The sequence below is a fragment of the Sinocyclocheilus rhinocerous genome, unplaced genomic scaffold (assembly GCF_001515625.1).
Source record: "Sinocyclocheilus rhinocerous isolate Xijiao unplaced genomic scaffold, SAMN03320098_v1.1 scaffold838, whole genome shotgun sequence".
Classification (NCBI taxonomy): Eukaryota; Metazoa; Chordata; class Actinopteri; order Cypriniformes; family Cyprinidae; genus Sinocyclocheilus; species Sinocyclocheilus rhinocerous.
The window spans coordinates 249,492-275,358 of NW_015650710.1; the positions used below are offsets into that span (position 1 = coordinate 249,492).

At 38.4% G+C, this 25,867-nt stretch overlaps 1 protein-coding gene across 1 annotated transcript in view; it reads right to left on the reverse strand.

Annotated features, from left to right (window-relative positions):
• The window catches only part of LOC107712488 (neural-cadherin-like), a gene marked incomplete at its 5' end in the record, with an annotated part of 181,396 nt that overhangs the window by 109,273 nt on the left and 46,256 nt on the right, over positions 1-25,867 (reverse strand). Inside the window, 9 exons of the mRNA XM_016517756.1 lie at positions 3,495-3,679; positions 5,008-5,101; positions 8,247-9,870; positions 10,744-11,027; positions 14,765-14,908; positions 22,265-22,367; positions 22,444-22,731; positions 24,333-24,500; positions 24,589-24,593. Coding sequence (XP_016373242.1) covers positions 3,495-3,679; positions 5,008-5,101; positions 8,247-9,870; positions 10,744-11,027; positions 14,765-14,908; positions 22,265-22,367; positions 22,444-22,731; positions 24,333-24,500; positions 24,589-24,593 — 2,895 coding nt within the window. The remainder of the gene's footprint in view (positions 1-3,494; positions 3,680-5,007; positions 5,102-8,246; positions 9,871-10,743; positions 11,028-14,764; positions 14,909-22,264; positions 22,368-22,443; positions 22,732-24,332; positions 24,501-24,588; positions 24,594-25,867) is intronic.

Sequence of the window (25,867 nt, forward strand, 5' to 3'; positions counted from 1 at the left end):
AGTGGAAACCTCCACCGCGTCCCGGGCCCTCGAGGTTGGACGATTGGTTTCTCGGGGTGGCTCGCGCTGGTTCTCAGTGCCCCGCCTCAGTGCCTTTCTTCCCGGAGGTGCATGAGGAGCTCACCAGGTCATTGATGGCACTTTTTACTGCCGGAAACCGACCTGCTGGTTCTTCCTCCCTCACCACCCTCGACGGTGGTGCAGCTAGGGGGTATACAAGGGTCCCCCAGGTGGAGCGGTCGGTTGCGATGCAATTGTTTCCTAATACGAAGGGCGAACCGTGCCTCCCCTCCCGGGTCTGTAGGTCCTCGTCTGGCCTGTCCGGCGATGCTTATACGGCCTGTGGAGAAGCTGCCTCCGCCTTACATGCTACGCCGTTACTGTCTCTCCCTCCCCCAGAGGAGGGCCGTGTGGAGAATCTGGAAAATATCAACGAGAGAGCGGTTTTCTCTGTCCCTGGGTCCCAGGAGGGCACACTCAGACCCCTCTTCGGTCTGCTCACAAGCTTCGATCTGGTCCCGCTGGTCCCGCTTGCACGTTATCTGGGTGCCTGGCTAGCGCTACCCAACCTGTCTCATTGGCTTCTGCGGACCATCAGCCTCGGCTATGCGATTTAGCTCACCCGGCATCCCCCCAAGTTCAGTGGCATCCGCTTCACGATAGTGAAGGCGGCTGATGCTCCTGTCTTGCGTGCGGAGATCACAGTCCTACTGGCGAAGGCATTCATGTGTGGATCCTTACGCACCGCAGACCATTTCTGCGGTTTCTGTTAGAAGGACGAGTATATCAGTACGAGGTCCTGCCCTCTGGGCTGTCCCTGTCGCCCCATGTCTTCACGTAAGTTGCAGAGGCTGCCCTTGTTCCCCTGAGAGAACAGGGCGTTCGCATTCCCAACTACCTCAACGACTGGCTCATACTAGCTCAGTCTCAGCATCTCGAGCTAAAGTTTCTTTCAATGAAAACTCTGCTCCTGCTAGCACTGGCCTCCATCAAGAGAGTAGGGGACCTGCACGCATTTTTGGTCAACAATTTGTGCCTAGAGTTTGGGCCGGCTGACTCCCAGGTAATCCTGAGCCGTCTCTAAGCAGAGGATGGCCCACTGGATTGTGGATGCCATCACCCTGGCTTAACGTCCGGCTCCAGGTCCTCATTCGCTGAATCCGTGAGAACCACTAGAGGGCTGGGTTCCATATGTAGAGGCCTAAGTGGTTCCCATATGTGTAAAGTCCACGGTATAGCCTCAGAGCCCGTGTTTCTCCTGCAGACTTCTGCCATTTCCATGAGGGTTACAATCACCTCTAATCTTCCATATGCATTTAGATACAGAAGAACTTTGCCTGTTGAATATTAAAAACAATGAACAAACAAAAAATCTGGATCTCCATGTCTGCCATACAAATCAACTGTTCCTGCTCATCTCCAGCCTGGATCTCTTCTCTCCACTTTCCCTAATTGCAGATTCAATTATTAAATTTGTCAGTATTAATATTTTTATACTTAGATTTTTTTTGGGGGGGGATCAAACTGTAACACTGTGTGTCCCAACCAGACATGACACGATAAAAAGTATATTTTCCATGGAGTTTTTGTTCTAACCACCCGCGAAGGCGGCACGTGACAATAAGCGACATGGGATTCTATTTTAGGAATGGTTTTTATTTTCTGCGACGTCACGGCAGAAACAACATACAAAATATGACAGCGATAATCTCAGGTAATGATTATGTGCTTTATTCAATGGCATTGCAAATCATTTTAACTTTTTGTCAGTACGTTATAAATAGAACGAGACACGATTTGTCGTGTCGCGCCGCACCGCGCCGCTCGCGTCCGGTGTAGACATGACGTAAGTTAATGTAGCTTTCTGATGCTGCGTTTGAATTTTCATGCCACATTATTTGAAAATATCGCGGGCCAAACTTTTTTCTCTCACTATTGAGGAACCCTGCCCTAGAGGGTTAATAGTAAATCACCAAATTATTTAGTTTAAAGACTAAACAGAAATATGGGACGGATATCTAATTGCACAGACCACCGTAGATTATCTGATAAAACTATGAAAATGCAATAAAAGTAACTAAGATTGTTTTTAATGCCACACATAATCTTGCTTCAATTAGGGATTGTCAGAGATTATATAAAGAAGAGGCATTTACATATACACTGTGGTTACAAGACATTTGTGAAGTTATTTGTGAAGTCACAATAAGCAATAATAAAAACTGCTTGCTGTTGTTCCATGCCTGTCATAAATTCAGTTGCACTGCTGAAATCAAAGAAAAATCTCTTTATAGGCTTATGAGTTTGCTATTTGCTTACATTTTATATTCTGTCTCTCCATCTCCCACAAGGCCTTCTCCCCCAATTTAATAGTCTTAAAACTACAAAAACCTCAGCTAGAGTCCATTTCATTTCAGCTCAGTCTTGTTTTCATTAAAACGCTGGCTGTCATAATGTCACCAAAGTCAATAAGCCCATGAGTTTTACTGCCACAACATGGCACACAATCAACACAGATCCTGATTCCAGGCCCAAACCATCAAACTATTTTAATGTCTTTGATTGAAATAAGCAGTGGACACTGACTCGGCTCAAGTCTGTACAGTGCTGTATACAGAGTGCCATTCATTACCAATCAAATTAGTTTTAGAGCCTTTAAAATTATTTCAATTGGAAGTAACATTTACAGCAGCCTTATATGCACACTGTATAATCCATTTGCATTCCAAAAAGACTAAAGAATAATTTTATAGTAGGTAAGCTTAGGTTTCAGGCTTTTAGTTCTGCACAAATAAAATGATGCATCAGAGCTGCTGTTGTCATAAAACAGAGCCTGCATTGTTTCTTGTTGACTGTGCATAAGTACCAAAGCATGAAAGAACTTACGTGCCTTTGCAGTATCAACACGGCTATAGATGGTTAAACGGATGCAAGAAAGATGAGACCAATACGGAATTATTATGACACCATCACTGAATGCTATAAATAAATATGGATAATTCTATTTAAACCAAAGAGGAGATTTTTCAAACTTTAATCTTATTTAACAAAAAAAAAAGCAAAAAAAAGTTATCTATAAAAATGGTACTCACCAAAGGCTGATAAAAAGTCTGAAAAGACACTATATGGGCCCTGTCCCAAATGGCACCCTAAACCCTCGCGGTCTTCCTCTGAGTTCACGAACGCGCCCGCGAACACCCTTTTGAACGCTAAAATGACAAATGGGACACCCTAAATGGGACACCCGACGGTTTCGTGGACTTAACGGACACGCGCACACAGCGGCCATTGTAAGTCCGTAAGACCGCAAGTGCACATGAAGTGTTCCATTTGGGACAGGGCCATGTATGTGGTTCTAGCGGAATTTGCAGATAATTGGAGAGAAGACAAATTCCCAAGTGTAAAAGCTAGCACTGATTACTGATCAGCTGAAATCTCATTTTAAAGTCAAACAGCACTACATCATGCTGTCATGAGGTAAATATCATCTGTACCTGCTAATCTCAAAGAGGCTGAGTTGTAGATGGCATCGTCCCGTAGCTCTTTCACATTCACCTTCACGCTAGAGATGGCATCCGGCCACACCCCATCTGACACTCGAACCTGAAAGTCATAACTCCCAGGAGGAGCGTTCTCCTTTATGATGAGGAACCCTGTCCGCTTGTTCAGGATAAAATAACTGTAGGTAGAAAAAAATAACAGGATTAAATATTAATTGTCTGACTGCATATTTGTTACTGTTCTTGTTAATACAAAATATACAACTCTAAACCCTTTTCAGAGAAGACCTTGCAAAAACCAACAGCCACTACATAAATAATAAAAAAGCCAAAGTGTAAATCAAAGAGATCAACAAACACACAATTCACTTGAAATGTGGCTAGAGTGAATGCTTTTCAATAAATTGTCAGAGTGGAAGCTAAGGGACGATTCTGGGTTATGGAAAGGGAAAACCAGGGAATGAAGAAAATTAGAGGGTGAATTCTTGTGTTGCGAATGTTTCCTTTTCTAGCATATTGTGAACGGCAGATGAATGGCACTGAAATATAGATTTCGCTGACCTCAAAATAACCTAATCTGAATCTGAACTGAACTTCCAAAACTGAAAAGCACAATTTATGAGTCAACTTCTGACCTCGGCTTCACATAAATACTTACACATGAGCTTGCTGAATGTACACTAAATGTGCACAGAAACTCTATAGAAAGGATGAAAGCAAACACATTCCAGTTACAAGCTAAATCATATTAAAGGGATAGTTCACCCAAAAATGAAAATTCTGTCATTAATTACTCACCCTCATGTCGTTCCAAACCTGTAAGACCTTCGTTCATCTTCGGAACACAAACACTTACTATGTTTCTGGACCTTGATCGTGTTAGGATCCTTCCTGTCTATGGGAGGGTCAGAGAGCTCTTGGAATTCATCAAAATATCTTAATTTGTGTTCTGAAGATGAACGAAGGTCTTACAGGTTTGGAATGGCATGAGGGTAATTAATGACAGAATTTTCATTATTGGTTGACTATCCCTTTAAGCTTCAATGAATTAATTCTTTTTTTGTTTCCCAATAGAGTAAAAAATTTTATCTATATTCTGTTTTTATCTATATTCGCTTTATGAGTGTTCTCACATTATGTTGCGTGTACTGAAGGTTCTGAGAGAGCGAGAACTCAGGCGCCTATGTGCTCAAGACATCTCAAGTCTGGCCCTGTCAGGATCATCTTATCATTGTATACGCCTCTCCAGTAAAGTGCACAACTTCAATAGAGAAGAGCAAGAGAGGAAGACAGATGCTGGGATGTGGGAAGAAAGGGTTTGGTATTGTTCATAGAGATCCCTTGACCCTTTTAAATAACAAAAATAGTGCAGGAAAAATGGGTAAGGTGCTGGGAGATGTGTATAAACATGCTAACCATGTAGAGGGGATGATGCAATGATGTGGACAGAAAGGAAAAGGATGTAGAAAGAAAGAGGAGTAGAGAAGAAAATAGAATAAGGTCTCACTTAGGAACATGTCCCTCGAAGGCATACGTCTTGTTATCCCAGTCATCTGGATCTGGTGAGTAAACCTTCCCCAGTACATTGGTTGGCATTCTCCCTGTCATAAAAAAAAAAGTTGAAACAATGTGTATATGCTGGTGTGTGTGTGTGTGTGTGAGAGAGAGAGAGAGAGAGAGACTCTGTGTCACTGCAAGCATTCAGCATTGTCCACAGATATATGTCTACTGACAACCGTAAGCTGAAATACAATATGTATTATTCAGTTTGTGGAAATATATTTATATATACTGTATTTCAAAGGCCTACAACAGCAAATTAAATCAAAACCCACAAAGACACTGATCAAGAAAATAAATATAACAAACAATAGGATAAAAATGACAAACAATTTTCATGTTTTCCCCCACTAAAGTCCCTTTTATTACTATGGAAATCATGATTTCTTTATTCTGCTCTTTTTGCACACACATACTGTACAGGCACACAGACGGAAATGTATATGCGCACAGAAATTTGTTGGCAGTGCTGCCCTATAAATTACTTTTTCGATAATATAGTTTCACAACTGAAAAGCTACATGACATTTCTCAGTAGCTGTTTTTTAAGCAAGTAAACTTACAGCTTACAACTGTTAAACTCTCTCTCTTTCTGTTATAATCAATGGCTCAATCTCCTGTTACTAACACTAAAATGCCATTTTGAAATTATCAGCGGGGGCTAGTGTTGTCAAAAGTGACATTTTAAAAACATACATTTTTACATTTGAGCACTGTTAAGCCAATTCTTAAACACTGCTGATTGGCCAATGTGTTCATGTGCTCAACAGATAATCTGTGATTGGCTACAATGATCATCGCTTCACACTCTTCACCAAGCGCTCACACAGAAGCACACGGGAGCGTTTAAAAGCCACATCTATCAGCGGGAAATGGACTTTTTTAAATTTCAGTACTGACTGGTACCGAAGTCGGTACTTTTGACAACATTAGCTGGTGTTTAACCTATCAAACTTGGGATGGGATGTGAAAGAAATTATTTCTAAACCCAAGAGTGTTTTAAGTCCAAAAACCTGACAAATGTCTTTTAATAACACATCTGAACAATTTATTGAGGTGTGGTAACCATTACACAAGAGGGATAATCAGTACTCTATTTGTAAGGAATAATTAACGACGAGCTGCTGAATAATTGATAAGAATAATGCACACCCGAGGTAACAACCACAATGCAAAGCAAAGCAAAGCAGGTGTGCATTATTTTTAAACAATTCAACGGCTAGTCGTCAAATGATGAGCTGATTTCATTTATTTATAGTAGGGCTGGACGATATGGCCAAAATTGATATCACAATATATTTCTTAATTTCGGTCGATACGATATAATTCCGATATCGATATGAACACTATTAATGTATGGTGAAACAATGGTAATGTATATCGAAATATCGGAAATGTGTTTAAAAATCATATCATCGTTATTGAAAAAAATTATATCGCGATACATATTGGTATTGAATTATTGTCCAGCCCTAATTTATAGTAAGTAACAGGTTAACAGATGATTCTATAATAAGAACTTTGACCATAGAAACCCACTATAGCTAAATTGCAACATTAGTGTAAAGCTATTAAATGCACCCCCCCACCCCACACACACAAAATTGCAGTTAAAATCGCAAATAATAGCAGCTTAGACTCTGAAAGTATCATAACAACAAGTCTGGCAGGAACATATTATAATTTGAATCGGCCAGCATGCCAAAGTCACACAACATCACAGTGACTGCCTACTGACACGAGTGCTGACTGAAATGGACCAAATTTAGCAATTTTCTGAATAAGTATTAAAATTTTATTTTCTTTCACAATTCTCAACATGTTTAGTCATAGAATGTTTATTATTATTTTAAATGTTGCCGAAATATAGCTTTATTCTCACTAAGCCCCCCATTTAGTAAATCATATATAATCTACTACAAATGACTTTCAACAGAGCCTTAAAGAAATTTTCCATAGAGTAAAAGATGAACATACAGACTTTTCAGCATTTTCACTCTGTGGTTCTCAACATTTTCAGGCACTCTTAAAACATCTTCTGTCCGTCGTGGAACATTTGAATCAGAGAAGTTGCATTTATCATGCTCTAAAGTGCTCATCTTCAGAAAAGAACAATTCAGTACATTGTCTATTATACAGCCTTAACATGTTAGGGCTCTCTTTTGTTGTGTGTGGACCACAATTAAGGTGCATGTGCTTTGCTAGCATGTAGCATTAAAACAATGATCCACAACTGTTATCAGTCAATCAATAACGTGAGGTTTGCGGTAGAATAGACAAAGCTACAATATACTCTACCGTTCAAAAGTTTGGAGTCTGTAAGATTTCTTTCTTTTTTTTAAATAAATTAATACTTTTATTCAGCAAGGACGGATAAACGAATAAATAAATATATTTCAAATAAATGCTGTTCTTTTGAACTTTCTATTCTCCAGAAAATCCTGAAAGAAACATATCACAGATACTACAAAAAATATTAAGCAGCAAAACTGTTTTCAAAATTGATAACAATAATAAATTTTTTCCTGAGCAGAATATTACAATGATTTCTGAAGAATCATGTGACACTGAAGACTGGAGTATATTCAGAACAGAAAATTCAATTTTGCCATTTTGGAATAAATTGCATTAAATTACATAATTACAATTAAAATATAATAAAACAGAAAACAGTTATTTAGATTTTTTAAATTTTAATTTAATGTAATAACATTTTCTCAATATTATATTTTTTACATTATTTTAATAACTCAAATAAATGCAGCCTTGGTGAATATAAGATACTTCTTTCCAATACATTAAAAAAAAAAACCTTACTGACCCCAAACTTTTGAACGGTAGTGTATTAAACATGTATCTGTATTAAACGTATGTATGCAAATAAACCAATAAATAAATGTATCTCATAACTTTAAAGACATAACCTGTTTTTTGAAGATTTATTATATTTATGATAATCATCAGGGAAATAAAATAACATTAAAAATGCCTTGGTTTATACAAACAATCACAAACAATTTAAACAACCAGATCAATGAAAAAACTCCTGATTTAACAGATAAACCCACACGTCAAATATTACAATCAATTTAAATGACATTTTATCAGCCCACTTAATTAAATGTAGTTTAACCATTACTGACCCTTGTATCTGCTAGTACATGCTTATAAGGTTAAAGCCATTACCTCTGTGACAGTTGATGGACACTTTCTTTTGTCCAGCTATGTGGGCGTGGTCATTCTCGTCACCGATGGTGATAGTGAGGGTGTTTGTGACGGTCTTCGGTGGACTGCCGCTATCGGTCATGATGACAGGTAGTAGAAACTCTTTCTGTCTTTCCCTGTCGAATGCTCTCAGGGCGGTGATGGTGGCCGTGTCATTCCCATTATCCTGCAGGTGGAAATCATTGCTGTAACGATACTCCAGAGGCACAGAGAAGGAAAAGGGTGAGCCGTTCTCCTCTGAATCTTGGTCCACGCCTCTCAATAACGTGGAGCTCTGGTTAAGCCGCACAACCTGCGGGCCCAAAACGTTCTCCCACACTATTGGTGCGTACACAGCCTCAAACTCAGGGCCGTTGTCATTGACATCCAGCAGAGCCATCTGGATAGTTGCAGTGCCAGTCAACGGTGGTGTGCCGTGGTCTGTCGCAAGTACAACCAAGTGATGCTGTGCGACCTTTTCCCGGTCCAGCTCACTAGCCACAGTGACCAACCCCGACTGGTCCACAGAAAACAGATGGTACGGATCAGACTCCGGAGCAATGCTATAAGTGATCTCGCGATTCAACCCCGAGTCCAAATCAGTGGCAGCCACACTTGCCACGCTGGTTCCTGGAGCGACATCCTCTCGTACGGCAGGAAGCTGTAGAAAGTGAGGAATGAAGACTGGCACGTGGTCGTTGCAGTCTTCGACCTCTAGCGTGCAGTGAAGCAAGCTGGAGTACTGCATATCCTCCACTTTGATGGTGAGGTTGAAGCGTTGCTCGCCCGGTCTTTCGTAATCCAGATGCTTCTTGAGACGAAGGGTCCCGCGCTGCTCCTGTCGATGGCTCACCATGTAAAACTTCTGTTCGGGATCACCGGCCACCACACTGAAGGTCAGCTGGCCATTCTCTCCAGCATCTGCATCCTCTGCGGCAAGTTCTATGATTGGTGTGTTGGGCTCACTGCTCTCAGGAATGCGTATGGAGCACGAGCGGTCCAGGAAATGCGGAACGTGGTCATTGACGTCTGTCACGTGTATAGTGGCGGTGGCCGTTCCTATCATACCTCCACCATCTCGTGCTTCCACCACCAAGATATACGAGTCGGTCTGCTCCCTGTCCAGACCAGACATTGCCACTGAAACCGTCCCAGTAGCGGGATTGATGCTGAAAACATCTGCTCCACTATTAGCGCCATTAAGGGCGGCATTACCTACGATCTTATAGGCCAACACTGCGTTTTGTCCAACAGCTGCATCATCCAGATCAGTGGCTGTCATCTCCATCACGGAAGTGCCAGGCGGGGAGTTCTCAGCCACGTCGCCATTGCAATTGTCCGGGGCACAAGCAAAAAGAGGAGCGTTGTCGTTTATGTCCCACACATTGATAATGACATCGGTGAATCCTGTTAGTCCCTCGCCGCCTTCATCTGTGGCCAGGACCACAAAACGCCACACTGCCCGGGCCTCGCGGTCTAATGTTCTCTGAGCATAAATCTTCCCTGTCATCTCATCAATGATGAACTCGCTCTCAGCACCTTGACCATGAAGGGAATATCTCAAGGCCTCCTGGTCAGCATCCTTATCTGGGTCAGATGCTGTTACCTGCAAAATCAAATCAAATATATTAAATTTGATAAAATAAATTAATTTGATAAGATAAATTGAATATTCAGTCTGCAAACTCTAACATAAGATCTAATCATCAATCCATTCAAACAACCTTCTATTCGTCCGTCCACGCATCCATCCACCCATCCATCCGTCTCTACTGTTCTGCACTTTAGTGGTTATAGACATGCTAAGCTAGGAGTTGTATTTCAAGGATAAATGCCAAACAACCGAATAACAACAACAGAATACTACGAAAGCAAGAAAGAAAGAAAGAAAGAAAGAAAGTTTAAGGAACAACTTTAAACTCCTTCTTGACTAAGAAAATTAAAAAGTTAGGAAATAAGATTACCTCCAACAACTTTGGTATTAATAGATTAAACATTCGGATTAAAAATGAGCCTCTAACATCTTTGGACAAATAAAGTGATGTCACTCGCTGCAAATTCAGACTTTTAATAATTAACTTAGTTTTTTTGGACTTTAATCATTATGCATGAACCCATGAGACTCGATCAAAATGTTGAATGCATTAAGAAGAACAAATCAATCACAGTTTTCACTATAATTACGAAACACAAAATACCCTGGTAAGGTAACATAAATTAGTGTTTGGGCAATTTCCAATGAATTGTTGTATTATTCATTTTCAAATAGCCTATTAATGAAAGAAGAATGTGGTATTCACACGTCCATGACCTGTTTTTGTTACATTTAGAGGAGCTCCTAATATTTTCTTTCTATCTTTTTTTTTTTTAATTAAGAAACAGGAGCCACAAAAAAAGTTGCTATTTTAAAATGACAAACATGTGATCTGAAAATTGAACAGAGCTGATATGTACAATACAGAGAATGTAAAGGCAGTACCTGCAACACAAAGACAGGAGAACCGTCCAGCTCCTCTGTCACGCTGCCATAGTACTCGTTCACAGAGAACACAGGTGCTTCGTCGTTCTTATTCACAATGGTGACTATTACAGTAGCATAATCTTCCCACTTCCCATCAGACGCCAAGACGTGCAACTTATAGAGCTTGTTCTGTTCATAATCCAGCGGCTGGGCGATGAAGATGGTTCCCACCTCGGGCTCCATGTCAAAAACACCTCCCACATTGCCTGATGTAATCTGGTAGCGCAACTTGGCATTAGCACCTGAAGAATAAGAGGAGTTAATGAAAACAAAGAAAACTTCTTAAGAGGAACAAAGAGGAAAGCATAGACCTACACTGACACTGATATAAAGGCTATTGAACAAAAAGCCAAAATTCAAAAACTTTTAAAAGTGGAAAAATGGTTAGCAGGAAAAATTTATCTATTTAAAATACGATAACAAGCTTTTTGCTGCAGGTGAACAATAAACTGCTTCAATGGCCTTTAGAGGTTATTGTCAAGAGTACCCTTGGAAACTTGCCACCATGGAAACATAGACCAATAAACTTCAAATTAGGTGGAGATATGTCTGAATGAAAAATTATTTTATTTTTCACAATAATCTGTGAAAAACGTTAATTTATTTCAGATTTTTCCTGCGCTAAAACTTTGTTTTGTACTTTTGCATAGCTCTTGTCAGACATTCAATCAAAAGTCCATTCAGCTCAAGCTCTCTTCTGAAGCACACAAGTTCAAACTCAAAAGAAAATGCAGTGTTCAAGACTCATGTAACTTAAACCTTTTTATTCTGTCAATGCCACCAACACGGCCCCATTCTGTGCTTTTGTGCATGTAACTCAGATACATTTTTTATTTTTATTTTTTTCTGAATTAAATCATGGACAGTTTAGTTTGATTAAGCACAAGAAAGGTAAAAGAGTGGATTCAATTCAAATCTCTTTGACTACCTTCTGCAAAACACAAAATTGGAGGTCTAAAATCAAGGCTCAAAATACTTTCTTTTTTTTTCACAGAGGAAATAAAGTCATGTTGGTGTAGCGAATCAGCTCATTTATGGGGAAATATGAATAATTAATCATAACTAGTTATAATTAATTATAAATATTTAGATCCGCTGTAGATATTTACTTGACCTCTCAGGGTCAAACTGTCTGTCAATTCTAAGAACGTTAATTTCCTGGTTAAGGGAAATTACTTTCTTACTGTACAATTCTACACAGAGCTTGTAGCATAAATCTGCATGAGTAAGTGACTTCAGTTATGAGCCCAGGGTCCTGGGCCTTGTTCACAGACAACTTGGCACCCAGTATGTTTATTGGGTGAGGGGTCTGTGAACGTTTGTTAATCTAATGAATAATTGATTTGTTAAATCAAATGAAAAATGGTGTGTCTGATTGGTCCAGACGCTACATTGGTTTGGAATGAAATGTGGATGAGTAGATGATAATTTCCATTATATAACTACACATTTAATATTACATATATTTAAAGAGGTGTGTTTTTTTTGTGTGAAAATATCTTCTCAATAGTGTTTGTACAAATGACTAACTCTTATATTTTATTCTTAATGAACTTTGATGATCATTGAATTTCATACGAAGACAACAATAATAAATACAGTAATTATAATTAAAAGGTTATTTTTGTGTTGGTTACTGTTTTAGGCAAATTAAACAAACATGTTGTCATGTGTAAAAGGAATTAACAGCATCAAATATACTTAAGATATTTAAATAGATGTAATATATTTAACTAATACTGGTACCATTAGGTAAAATATAACATATAAATATAACATATATAATATAATATATAAGTAATGTGACAGATACATAGCAAATGAAATGTTTCTCAATATTGGTGGTATTCTGAGAATTTCATTTAGTACAGACATGAATACTCAAAATATTATTTTTAAAATCAATATTAACTCCATTGTTGTTCAGTCATAGTGCAAGCAGGATGTGACAGTTGGTTGGTGTGGTATTTGTCCCGCCCCTCCTCCACTGTGATTGTGACAGCTAGATTAGAAAGTTACAGTGATGAACGTTGCGTTTTACCCAAAGTTGAAAATTGTTCAACTCTAGGCAACAAGTAAAATGCACAGTGTAAAACAGACACTTAGCATCTCATCACGCTTCTACCGTTTTTAAAAATATACAACGCTTCCACCAAAACAATTGAAAAAATACGCTAGCCTCATAAGAAAAAAAAAATGCTTTGGTGGACACACGGCCTAACACACTTTGATAAACTGATTTTATGCTGTTAGGTAAATTTGGCGGGCACATTTAATATGACAATGAACAATCTCACAAAGAAAAATGGATTTAGGTCAATATCACCTGTGCTGTGAACGTAGCCAACGAGAGCTGCAGCATACAGTAGACCAAAACCACACTTCAGTATGCAAAAATACTTGTGACCTCACAACACGGCAAGCCACATAGCTTTATTGTCTGCGTGTTCTTTGAATCCATCCAGCCTGTGATATTTATGGTGTCTATTGCTTGTGCTAACCGAATTTGTAGGACAGAGTTCGCCAAACCTGAATTTTGGTTCACATTTCGTTCACATGCGAACAGATGAAAGTCCAAACAAGCTTAAAAGAAAATGTTTGGATCCCCTGTTGGGCTCTGTTAATTAAACAGTGAAGGATGCAATGCATGTGTTGTGAGCATGCTATTTTATTAAATTCTTTATAACTCCTTTGCTGTTATTTTGTATTTAGGACTCAAAGCTCAGCTCTCTGAGGTCGGTAATAAATGCAAAGAGACTTCATATAAACAAATAACCCAGTTAAGCAAACAGTGCAAAAACACTCCTGCTTAACAATCCTTCAGATCTGCTCGCAGTGTGTTTAGATATCCCTGCTGGTACGAGGTTAATGAATAGGGAACGATACATTAGGAGCCTTATCGCCATTTCATCTCCACCATCTCGTGTTGCCTTGGGTACCTCAACAAAATTGCATTAGGGAATATTTGGCTTATTTGCTTTTTCTGCTAATACACAGAATCAAGCACGGCTTCCTTATGGAAGCACAGATGTGCTATGATGGCTCTGCTCCAGTGGCTGCGCAGGTTAAGTCAGAGCTGCAGCGAAGGCTGAAATCTATTCATCAGGGTAAAGCTTCAGGCTCGGGAAATGTCCAGCAACTCCAGGCTGTATTATGATGAATGACTGATACAAGAGTTCCCTTCCCCTCTCCTGCATCAAATCCACACTGAGGAGCACGACGTGGATTCAGCTGGACCACAGGGAATTACGCGCTTCAGTAGTGCATCTGTATATCCAGACAGGCTGGCTGATGAGTTATGTAGACTATCCTCTTCCAGCGTGTTTCTGGAGTGTGTGTGATAAAACAAAAATATTATCCAAGGCTTTTGCATGGCAATGTATGAGGCCGGTTATCTTGGGAGCAGCATTTGTTATGTTCTCAGGGTATATTGATGAGGAACCAACTGTCTCTGTCTCTCATTCATGATCGGTACAGATACAGAATATGAGAGCAATAGCCTGGAGACAAACTCAAACTCATGGGAACATGTTCTAACTGTGTTTCATTAATATCGCTGTGAGCTAGCCAAGCCCTGTGAGTGGTTTATGCACTAATATAGTCCAACTGCTGACACACTGTAAATACTGAAAGAATATTTCCCTTTTTATTTGATCTTCCACGTTTTTCCATAATTTTAATCTTTTGAAGTACTATTTTTTTTATAAAATGAAATGTATAATAAAGCATGCCTAGTTTTTCCTCATAATTAATGATATTGATAATGATATTTTTTATAAGGTCTTCATTAATTAATTATTCTACATTTCCCTTGCAATTTACAGAAAATGCATCAGGTGTTGAAGATCACACTTGAGCTGTGATGTCAGGTTCTCAAAACTACGACCCTCATTTACACCCCGAGTCAACACTTCATATTTCCTACTTCCCTCTTACAAATGAGCATTTTATTCTACCCATCATCCTCATCTTCACCTACCTTCATCTTCATCATTAGCGCTGACAGTGAGGATGGTGGAGCCCACGTCAGCATCCTCATCCACGTCAACCTCATACACGGACTGCGCAAACACCGGCTTGTTATCATTCACGTCGCTGATGAAAATACGCACATACGCCGTATCTGACAAGAGTAGAAACACACAAGATTAGCAATCTTTGTTCAGACACTCTTATCTTTACTTCACTTTTCTTGTCTTTCTTACATTCAAGTGTTTGCTTCTGTCATTTCCCCACTTCTCTTTCTCGCTCTCTCCTCCCTCCCATCTTTGTAAATATCTGACATTTTCAATTCCATCAAATTCATGTGTCTTCTGTTTGTCTCATTCATTTTCTGTCCATCTTCATCTCTCTATCTTCCTCTCATGTGTGTGGCTCTATGTTGTGTCTGAAGTCATCAGGTGATGTGAAGAACCCTGGGGATTGTGTGTTTACTGAGTGCAAGCAAGTGAAATTTGTGATGCTTGCCCAATTTAAATGAGCTCTATGTGATATAATTATCAGTAGACACATCAATTACAATCTGCTGCTGAAGATAAGAGCAATTATTAAAGGAAAAGTTCACCCGCAAATGAAAGACAAGGCGCAAATAGTGTTGTATGCTATTTGTAATTAGTGCAGATACCTGCACATCAGCTTATTGTAGTACAATATAAACATGCAATAATAATAATAACAAATTCAGTGTATATATTGTATTTTTTTAATCATAAAAGGATAAATGGCTGCCATATTGGGACCCAGTGTTGGGGGTAACGCATTACAAGTAACGCGAGTTACGTAATCAGATTACTTTTTTCAAGTAACTAGTAAAGTAACGCATTACTTTTTAATTTACAAGAGAATATCCGAGTTACTTTTTCAAATAAGTAACGTAACTTACTTTTTTTAACGTGAGTTACGTAATCAGATTACTTTTTTTCAAGTAACTAGTAAAGTAACGCATTACTTTAATTTACAAGAGAATATCTGAGTTACTTTTTCAAATAAGTAACGCAAGTTACTTTTTTTTTCCAATTTATTGATTGACAGCTCTCCTGTCCCCATGCTGAGAAATGAGAAGATGTTCCCTGTAGTTCTAAAATAAATATGAATATGCATTAATTCATCTAAAAAAAACAACACAAGTTCAGTAGTCCTCAAAATGAATAAAAATAATGCAACTCAGAATATAACGCAAACCTGCAATAATTAAATGTTAAACAACACAAATATCCTTTATGTATTTAATCCCATTCTATTAACCAATGTCTTTGCTTCTGACCTTCGATGATCCAGTTCAACCATACTAATAAGCAAAAATTACTCTAGACAAACATTTGCGTGTCTTTTTTTATTGCTGAAGTGTGTTGAAATTTCTTCTTCTGCATTCTACTGTACAGACGTAAATTTACTTTCCCTTCAGCCTGAAGCTTATTCATTTCACTTTTGGTGTGAAAAGGCTTTTATATTTGCCAAAAATATAACGTTTTTATTTTCTTCATCTACCACCATACTGAACCTCCAATAAAGGCAAAGCCTATTAAATGCCCATTAAACACACTTTAATTCCAATAATAAATACCACTTTATTTCCACTTTTGGAATATTTTATTAATTTTTATTTAAAAATAAATGCCTCTCTGAGCTGATATGAAATTGGAAAAAGGAGAAGAATGGGATCAGAAAAAAAGCACGTTCAAACTTGGGCCGGTTGCGTCAAAATCATTCACTCACCCTCATGTTATTGTTGTTCCAAAACTTTATAACATTCTTTCTTCAGTGGAACATAAAAGAAGACATTTTGAAGAATTCTGATCATCAAAAGGGTTTGAAAAAAAAAAAAAAAAAAACGGAAAAAAATAGGCATTTCTCAATATATCTTTATGTTCAAAGTAACGCAAAAGTAACGTACCGCATTACTTTCCATAAAAAGTAACTAAGTAACGTAATTAGTTACTTTTTTATGGAGTAACGCAATATTGTAACGCATTACTTTTAAAAGTAACTTTCCCCAACACTGTTGGGACCTTACTTGTTTCTATATCCCTAAAGCCCAACCCTACATCTACCACCATACTGAACCTCCAATAAAGGCAAAGCCTATTAAATGCCCATTAAACACACTTTAATTCCAATAATAAATACCACTTTATTTCCACTTTTGGAATATTTTATTCATTTTTATTTAAAAATAAATGCCTCTCTGAGCTGATATGAAATTGGAAAAAGGAGAAGAATGGGATCAGAAAAAAGCACGTTCAAACTTGGGCCGGGTTGCGTCAAAATCATTCACTCACCCTCATGTTATTGTTGTTCCAAAACTTTATAACATTCTTTCTTCAGTGGAACATAAAATAAGACATTTTGAAGAATTCTGATCATCAAAAGGGTTTGAAAAAAAAAAAAAAAAACGGAAAAAAATAGACATTTCTCAATATATCTTTTATGTCTTTGAAGAACCTTTTGAAGCACCGTTATTTTGAAGATGCTTATTAGCATGCATATAACTATGGGCTTACATTTCTGCCACAATTCTGCGCGCGAAAGATCATACAATTAATTTCCGTGTGCTCGAAAGACTTTTTTCTTTGCGAAACGAACATTTTCTCCACAAACTCAGATCGCGCGCGTGCAAAATGCACTTTTGTGCGCTCAAAATATGATCTTTCGCGCGCAGAATTGTGGCAGAAATGTAAGCCCATATATAACTACCATATTGGCTGTTTATTAATACTTATAAAGCACATATTAATGCCTTATTCTGCATGACCATATTTCAGATCCCTTAACCCTACCCCATACCTAAACTTAACCTTAGTACTATTAATAAGCAGTAAATTAGCAGTTTATTGAGGGAAATATTCCTTATTCTAAAACTGTTCCTTATCCTAAAGTGCTACCGAAATTTCATTTTTAGGTGAACAATCACTTTAAAGCAACACATCCTATGGTACTCTAAAGAAACACTGAAGAACTTAAACAATCAAACACGTAGTGACCTTTTCAGAGCCTTCAGCTCAGTCAGGGCTGTGAGAGGCGGATAGACTCGTAGATAAAGTGTCTGATTCGAGTCTTGATCCCGCTCTCTTTCTGACGTGTTATGTTGTGTAAAAAGAGCACAGCATACGCTTAGCTGCCACCCTTTGACAGGTTGGCATGTTGTTCAGAGCTCCGCCATGAAGACGCGGTCATGTTTTCCCCTCACAAACGCACAGGCACAACTCTGTTGTGTGATTTTCTTCTCAAACAGCACTTGTGTTTTGTTTCCTTGTCATACTGACGTTTTTGACAGCATCTTAGTGCAATTAGCGTTCACATGTTTCGGAGTAATTATGTGTGTGTACATGTGACTCTCCGCTAATCAACACTCTGTCTCCTGTGTGCTGGACCATATTTGACACTGCCGTGTTGTCAAATTGATCATCTAAATTTGTGTATTTCATTACAGTTGTAAGTGTGCTGGAGTGCACGTCTCCTCTGTTTGGAGTGCAAGGCAAACTGTGAGCAGACAGACAGCAGAGGAGGACAGAGAGTACTGGAGCAGACTAATTTCTCTCTCAGACTGTCCCTGCTGCTCCCTGATATTGCCCCTTCTCCTCTGGCACCTTCATCAACATTTAAACCAGCAACTTTTTTGTCTAGTTTACTTCAAGTGTTAGTGGGTTATTTAGGCAAAAGAGACATATTAATATTCCACACAATGAATGAAAAATACATTTGTGTGAGACTCTGGCTAGCCCTGTGGTCTAACAAATCCAATCAAACTGTCACGCTGTCTATATTAAACAAGGATTATGCAATGTAATATTTTATGCAGCTAATGGAAATATTCCCCTGAACTTTAGATCCTCTTTAGCTTTGTATTGTGAAGTCCCACAACCCCACTGGCTATGTTCAAACAGTCAGTGTTTGTGACTGACAGCTGTAATTACTAACTTATATGAAGAATCTTGTATAAATTCTTGTTTTATTGATAGGATCAATGACCATTGTGACAGTGACAAACACAAGCTTCAAATATGGTCTGCATGAGTCCTGAATATTTAAGGGAGGCAGTTTGGTTATAAAATAGGTTATAAAGTGGAAGTCGTAACTGAGCTGTGTCAATGAAATGGTATTTAGCAGTCTAAAACTGACTGCAAGTGTGATATTGCTTTAATACAACAGTTCAATAAAGTTGATATTGAATAACTTTCTTTCCAGACACAATTGTCAGCAGTGAACTTTACTTTCCATTAAGTGGAGATATTTGCCTCCTTAAACTGATTTCAAGGAGCGTATTATAAGTATACACTGTCTTTTATGTCAAATTCTTACATTTTATTACATTTAGTTTAAACACTATAATGCTGTTACCAATCAAATGAAATCAGTATCAACAAAATTCATCTTTAGACTGCAGATGTGGCTCAGAAGCTGCATCTGAAGTGTCATTTAGATTTAGTTGCACAGTAATTAATGTCATGAGATTAATGTTTTTGAATACATTTTAATCTCATGACATTATGAACTGCGTTAACCAAAAAAATGTAAAATGTTCAGAGTGCAAACCAATCTTGAGTGCAATCAAACCAATGAGTGAGAGATTCAGTCATTCACTGAATCAAATCATTCAAGTGGCTGATTAATTCAGGAACCAAGCAAGTGGATGTCTTTATAAAGGGTCATTGATTCACTGATCTGCCTAATTCATTCAAAAATCCAGTGGTGTTTTGTTCATAGAGGTGCAACAGTTTTGTTGTATTAACTGGCATAGCTGTTATCTTTGCAGCACAAACAGAAAATGCTTTGTTTAGTTTCAAACATGAGTGAAATGTTACAATTCACCCCATACTAGTCCAGGTTGTAACATACTCTGGGGTGAGATGTGACATTATGCAACAAGGATTACGACAAAAAAAAAAAAGGATTCTGATAGTAGAGAGTATGAGATCTGAGACACAATAAAAAAAGAAATTGGCAAAAAGAAATGACATACAGAGGAGAAATAGTGCCAAACCTGTCACAGAACATTTAACAGGGTTGTGGGAAAACGCATTAACAATTAATACTGGTCTTCCTGTGTGTATATGTGTGCTTAAGACTGTTCCACCTCATCTAACCACATGTAATTAAACAATCCAGCCATCTCTTCATTTATTCACCCAGCTCTCTGACCTGAAGCTGAGACCTCCTGTTGCGTGTTCTGCCGGTAATGCCTGTAACGCACATTGGCGTTACATTACCCAGCAGGTAAAGCAGAAATCAAGGCCATTCAAGTTAAGAATAATGAAGCTAATCTAGATAGCCAGAACTGTTGAATTGATGAAGAGGTGCCAACTGCTGTTTCAACAAGCCCCAAACAACAATTATCAGACAAGCTGCTCTGAACGGCCACACTAAACCAGCGTGGTGTGAGTATTAAATGATGCCCTGCTGGCCGCATTAGAGCCGAGAACACAAGTAAGAGGCTGAATTAAATGTAAACGGCTAAATAAAATGATTGCAGGGGTCAGGTTAATAAAACACGCAGCAAACCCCATCTGGCACAAAAGGGGCTGTGTGTAAGGGGGGTATTGTAAGAGAAAAAATTATATTAGCATTCACACCCACAAATGATACTCATTATTGTTCCATTGCATGGAATTTGTAATTCAGAGGACTGGTGAAAGGCCCCTCAACTCAATTAGTAAGATGGCGCCGACGCTGATGGCTGCCTCCGTGGCGTGCTCCGCAGTTGTTTTTATGTTTTTGTTAGTTTGTCCTGTCTTTAGTTATATCCCTGCAATCAGTTTCACCAGAGACGAATTGCTGGACATTCGCATCAGTTTGACCTATTTTTGTGGAGTTCCAGCCACCTGACCATGAAGACGCATAAATATCTTTGGTAGCTTGAGGGAAGTTAAAACTCTGCCTTTCCGTCAGAAACAAATCTGACTTATCTTAACTCTGACATTATGTCTTATCTCAGCCTTATTACATTAGTGGATTCTGTGTGTTCAAGCGGAAATGAATACCAAAATGTGCTGCTCTCAGTCCTAGAAGGGACATGAGGACATTGGAATTTAGGGTAAGATCTTTAATGGGTTCAATGATTCCAGACACTAATCACCATCTGATGTACTTTGAGGTTTTAATTTTCTATCAGCCAAAGCCGTAAACCATGAATTAAAGAGGAAGGCCAAATCCATTACGACCTCCTCCCTCTAGCACTCTCTCATTTCACTCTGCCTCTCTCTCTCTCTCTCTCTCTTGAACATGGCACTGGCTGTACTCTTAAATGGAGAAAGAAGCAAGGTGTAAATAAGTCAAAAGCAACAGAACAGGTTAATTATTTATCTGTGGATTACGCTGAACGATAGAGTGTTTCCCATGAAGATGTTACCCTTCAGTTCACAAAACCGATCCTGATCAGGTGCCAATGTCCTCCTACAACTCCAGATGAATTAACATACATCTTTTAAGTACTGTAACTGTAGCTGGATCAGTATTATGGAGCACTCATAACTGGGGGAGAGCAAGGGATTCATCCATGAAGAGAGAGCCAGATTAACACTGCAGGGCAAACTCTGTAAATTACAGGGGAAGTACAGAGACTTCCTGCGGTGGAAGAGACGAACACAGAGGAATGCTTAAGTAGAGGCGAACAGACAGGGTGGGATGAAATAAAAGCTATTAAAGAGTCGTTGCTATAGGACGCATTCTGCAATAATCAGAGTTTAAGAGCGTGAATGGATTATAAAAATAAATTAACAAGTGTAAGGACAAGGAACTGGAATTCAAACAAGAAACTGATTAAAAGCTGTCATTTTAAATGTGATTAAAGTGTAGATATAAGGACACTGTCTTGTAAATTGCTTTAATAAGAAATATGAAAGTGCCTGCTAAAACTATAAATGTAAATGGTTTGTAAACAAGCACTACAGTGACTACATTCACTGCTCTCAATTCAGTCCAAATTCAAATTGTCTAGATGTAATATTTACATGCACACTAAGTTCCACAATTTGGTGAAAATATCCATTTGCACATGCAAAGAGCTGCTTTTCAAGTTAAAGCTACACTTTGCATCTCATTATAATCCAAATTTTGTATTTATATACATTCAGTTACATTAAAGCCATGTTGAGATGTTTCAGGCCTGTAATATCTTCCTGTAATATCTACCTCATATCCTTTATATTATTCCAACTTAGTTTCCAACTACATGCAAAGTGTTGTCCGTCATTGTACTGCCTGTGCATACAAGGTACTTTTAAATCTGGGTTCATACAAGGTTTACATGGAAGTAACTCGGTTTATATAAGATCTGCACCAATTATTTTCAATTGGACTGAGCTAAATTAAAAGTTTACATGAAGGTTTGTCATTCTGGTTGAGCTACAGGATCAGTTGTATTATTAGGCTGCATAAGAGACCACACAGATAGGAATACACAGTCAATAATAAATGTAACATTTTTCTCATGACAACCTCTATACCTGTTTTTGCTGTGCCAGGCCACGTAGATGTCCTTTACCTGTGATGTTTATGTGAACAGTAGTGAAGGCCGCCAGGGGCACAGGAGCCACGTTCTGAGCTCGAACCCTAAGCATGAAGTTGCGGGTGGTTGGATTATTAGGCTGCATAAGAGACCACACAGATAGGAATACACAGTCAATAATAAATGTCAAATTTTTCTCATGACAACCTCTATACCTGTTTTTGCTGTGCCAGGCCACGTAGATGTCCTTTACCTGTGATGTTTATGTGAACAGTAGTGAAGGCCGCCAGGGGCACAGGAGCCACGTTCTGAGCTCGAACCCTAAGCATGAAGTTGCGGGTGGTCTCATAGTCCAAGGGCTCTGTGACAAGTATAGAGGCAGAGCCATCTTCACGATTCGGGGTTAGGTAGAAACGAACAGGCATGTTGCTTTCTGGCACCAATCCATCTTCCAAGTTATAAGTCACCCTCGGGTCACCCAGCGGAGAAGTGGCCTTGATAGTCTGCCAGGAGGAAATTGTTTAATATTCATATATACACTACCATTCAAAAGTTTGGGGTCAGTATGATTTTTATTTTATTGAAAGAAATTAATACTTTTATACAGCACGGAATTGATCAGAAGTGATCAGTTTCCCAATGGAAATGTTTTGTTGAACACCAAATTGGCATATTAAAATTATATTACTATTAATGACTTAACTATAGTGCAATATTACTGTTTTTACTGTATTTTTGATCAAATAAATGCAGCCTTGATGAGCATGAGATTTATTTTATTTATTTATTTTTTGAAAAATCCTGCCAACCCCAAACTCTTTCATACTGTATATAATATTCACATAGTTAAAATACTATATAATATATTACTAAAATAATAATCACTATTTTAAATTAATGATTCATCAATTAAATAATCAATTATTTAAAAAAATGAAAAGCAATGCTATAAGTCAGACACATCTGAACACTGCAGGTTGATCAGGTTCAACATCAAAGACTTCTCTTTCTGTCCTAGGCAAATTTAATCTCCGTCTTTAAATATAACAGCTGTGAATCTCTGTTAATGGGGCAACTGTAAGGAGATCACCACAACAGATCAATTAAATAAGCTCAATTACTTCTATACCAACAAGAACACAAACAACGTTTAACACAAGATCAATTAGAAGGAGAAGAGCAAGCACTGTTTCTGTGCAGTTCTCTATTTTTGTCTTTATTTATTTTCCTTTTTTGCCCTTTGTTCCTCCTCGCCCTGTTTATTTATGCTGCTCTTCATAAAATGCTCATCTACATTAATAATGGTCTTAATGGCAATAAATGTATTCCAGGAAATTCTGCAAATTAATGCTTTCAGTGCATTTGTAACCAAATGAAAACAGGGAAAAAAAGGAAATGTCCATAAATTATCCAGTGACTGCGATTGGCTGACTTCCTAAATAGTGAATGTAATGAAACAACGCCCTTAAAATGTGAAGCGAAGGATCAGATGATTCATGGCAGGGCTACAGAAACGCAGCTTGAAGTGGGGACTGGAATCTTACAGCATCTAACCATTAGTTTAAATGGACTGTGTATGTGTGTGCCTTTGTGTACTTGTGGATTTGTGACAGGCTGTGTGAAGACTCTGTGTGGTCGAGCAGAAAGCACAGCCTGTCAGTTGTAACTGCCAGTACATGACAGTAAAGTCGACAGTGTCTGGGAACTCAAGCCCCTCAAGGAATACCCAGAACCTTATTGTGGGATTAAAACTTATCCACATCCATCATAGCATTCCTTCAATGCACACATGAAAGACATGGTCATTAATGGAGTGCCTCACAGGTGTGCTTCAAAGGCCAAAGTAATAAATCACTTAGCAGAAGCTGTATGTTTGTTTTGCCTTTTGGTTTATGGTCCTTCATTCACAGAATATTTAGCACGAGTGAAATCGACATATTTATGTAATGAATATCTGTGGGCCACTGACAGTCACTGTTTGTTATACTGTATGACTCTGATCTTGTCATTAAGTGCAGTTAAAAGCAGGCATAAATCTACATAATTTACATATTTGCAGAGATCTAGTAGTTTATAAGTGTTTAGCGTCGTGTTAAGTGCATACCACAACTGGAGTGTCTCTGACAGTGTTTTCAGGTATGACGACCTCATATTTGTCCTTCTCCCACTGTGGAGGCTGGTTCTTCACATTGGTGATGGTGACTGCCAGCTCGACTGAACTGCTCCGATTCCCTCCATCTGTAGCGATGATCTGCCTGCTGATGTAGGTCCTCTGGAAACAATCAAACACAATTATTGAGGCGTCAAAAACAATTTAAGGCTGAAAATTGGAAAATGTACTAAGACCAAGGTTTTCAAACTGGAGCTCAGGGTGAAATATTTGAATATAAAAAACAAAGAAAGAAAAGCTTTTACAAAATATTTGAGAAATGTCAAATTTGGCATGTTAGCTCAAGTTGATAAATATTTTTTAACAAAATTGACACATTTAAAGAATTTTATAATATTAATGTTTCAAAGAGTGTAGAGAGCAGTTAATTTATTCAAATTTTTAACAGAATACTAATAAATCTGCATACAAAATGTGCACACACACAATACCGTATATACCAGTAGTTAATATTTTATTATATTCCTATTTCTATATTACATCTCTCTCATCATCTCCCCAGAATGTGTCTGTTAAGTTTCAGCTGAAAATACCCCACAGATCATTTATTATATCATTTTGAAAATGCCTAATTTGAGTGGAAGCAGAAACGCAATGTTTTTGTGCATGTCTCTTTAAAGGGGTGGTTGACTGTTTTTTTTTCTAGGCTTGATTGTGTTTATGGGGTGCAGTCTAACATGTGTTAATGCTTCGTTTAAAAAAAACACATTATTTTTCACATAATTTACCTTTATTCCACACCGCTCTGTCCCTTCTCTGAGAAACGCGCTGATCATTTCCCGCTTTTATGAAGTAATAGGTGATGGGCTCTGATTGGTTAGCTAGCCCAGTGTGTTGTGATTGGCTAAACTGCCTCTAGTGCGCGTCTAATGTCCCGCCCCTCGCCTCAGTGGCATGTGCTCCAGTTGTATTGTAAACAACGGCGTCGTTAATATCGGTTATCAATTTGAGCCCGATTGAGAAGCAGAGGATATTATTGAAGAGGATCATGCAGAACCTGTGCAAGGATTGCTTTTAATGGTAGGCCTATGTTTTTTGTTTGTTGTTGTCTCATACTTTTAGATATGATGTTATTTGTAAATAAGCTACTGCTTATGTTAGCTTTTAATATACGGTTTTATCCTGATTAAAGCTTTAATACAGTACAGCAACCCATGCTTAATGCTTCTCATAGCTATGTGCAAATAAGAATATAATTGGAACAGTTCATTGTCCGAGCTGAGCTGAATGAGAGAGAGAGAGATGCAGAGCACGCTGTTATTTGTAAATGCTACTGCTTATGTTAGCTTTTAATATACGGTTTTATCCTGAAAAAAGCTTTAATACAGTACGGCAACTGCAGGCGCGTCCATGTATAACGCTTCTCATAGCTCTGTGAAAATAAGTGTATAATTGGAACAGTTCATTGTTGGAGCTGAGCTGAATGAGAGAGAGAGAGAGAGAGAGAGAGAGCGTGTGCAGAGCAGGGG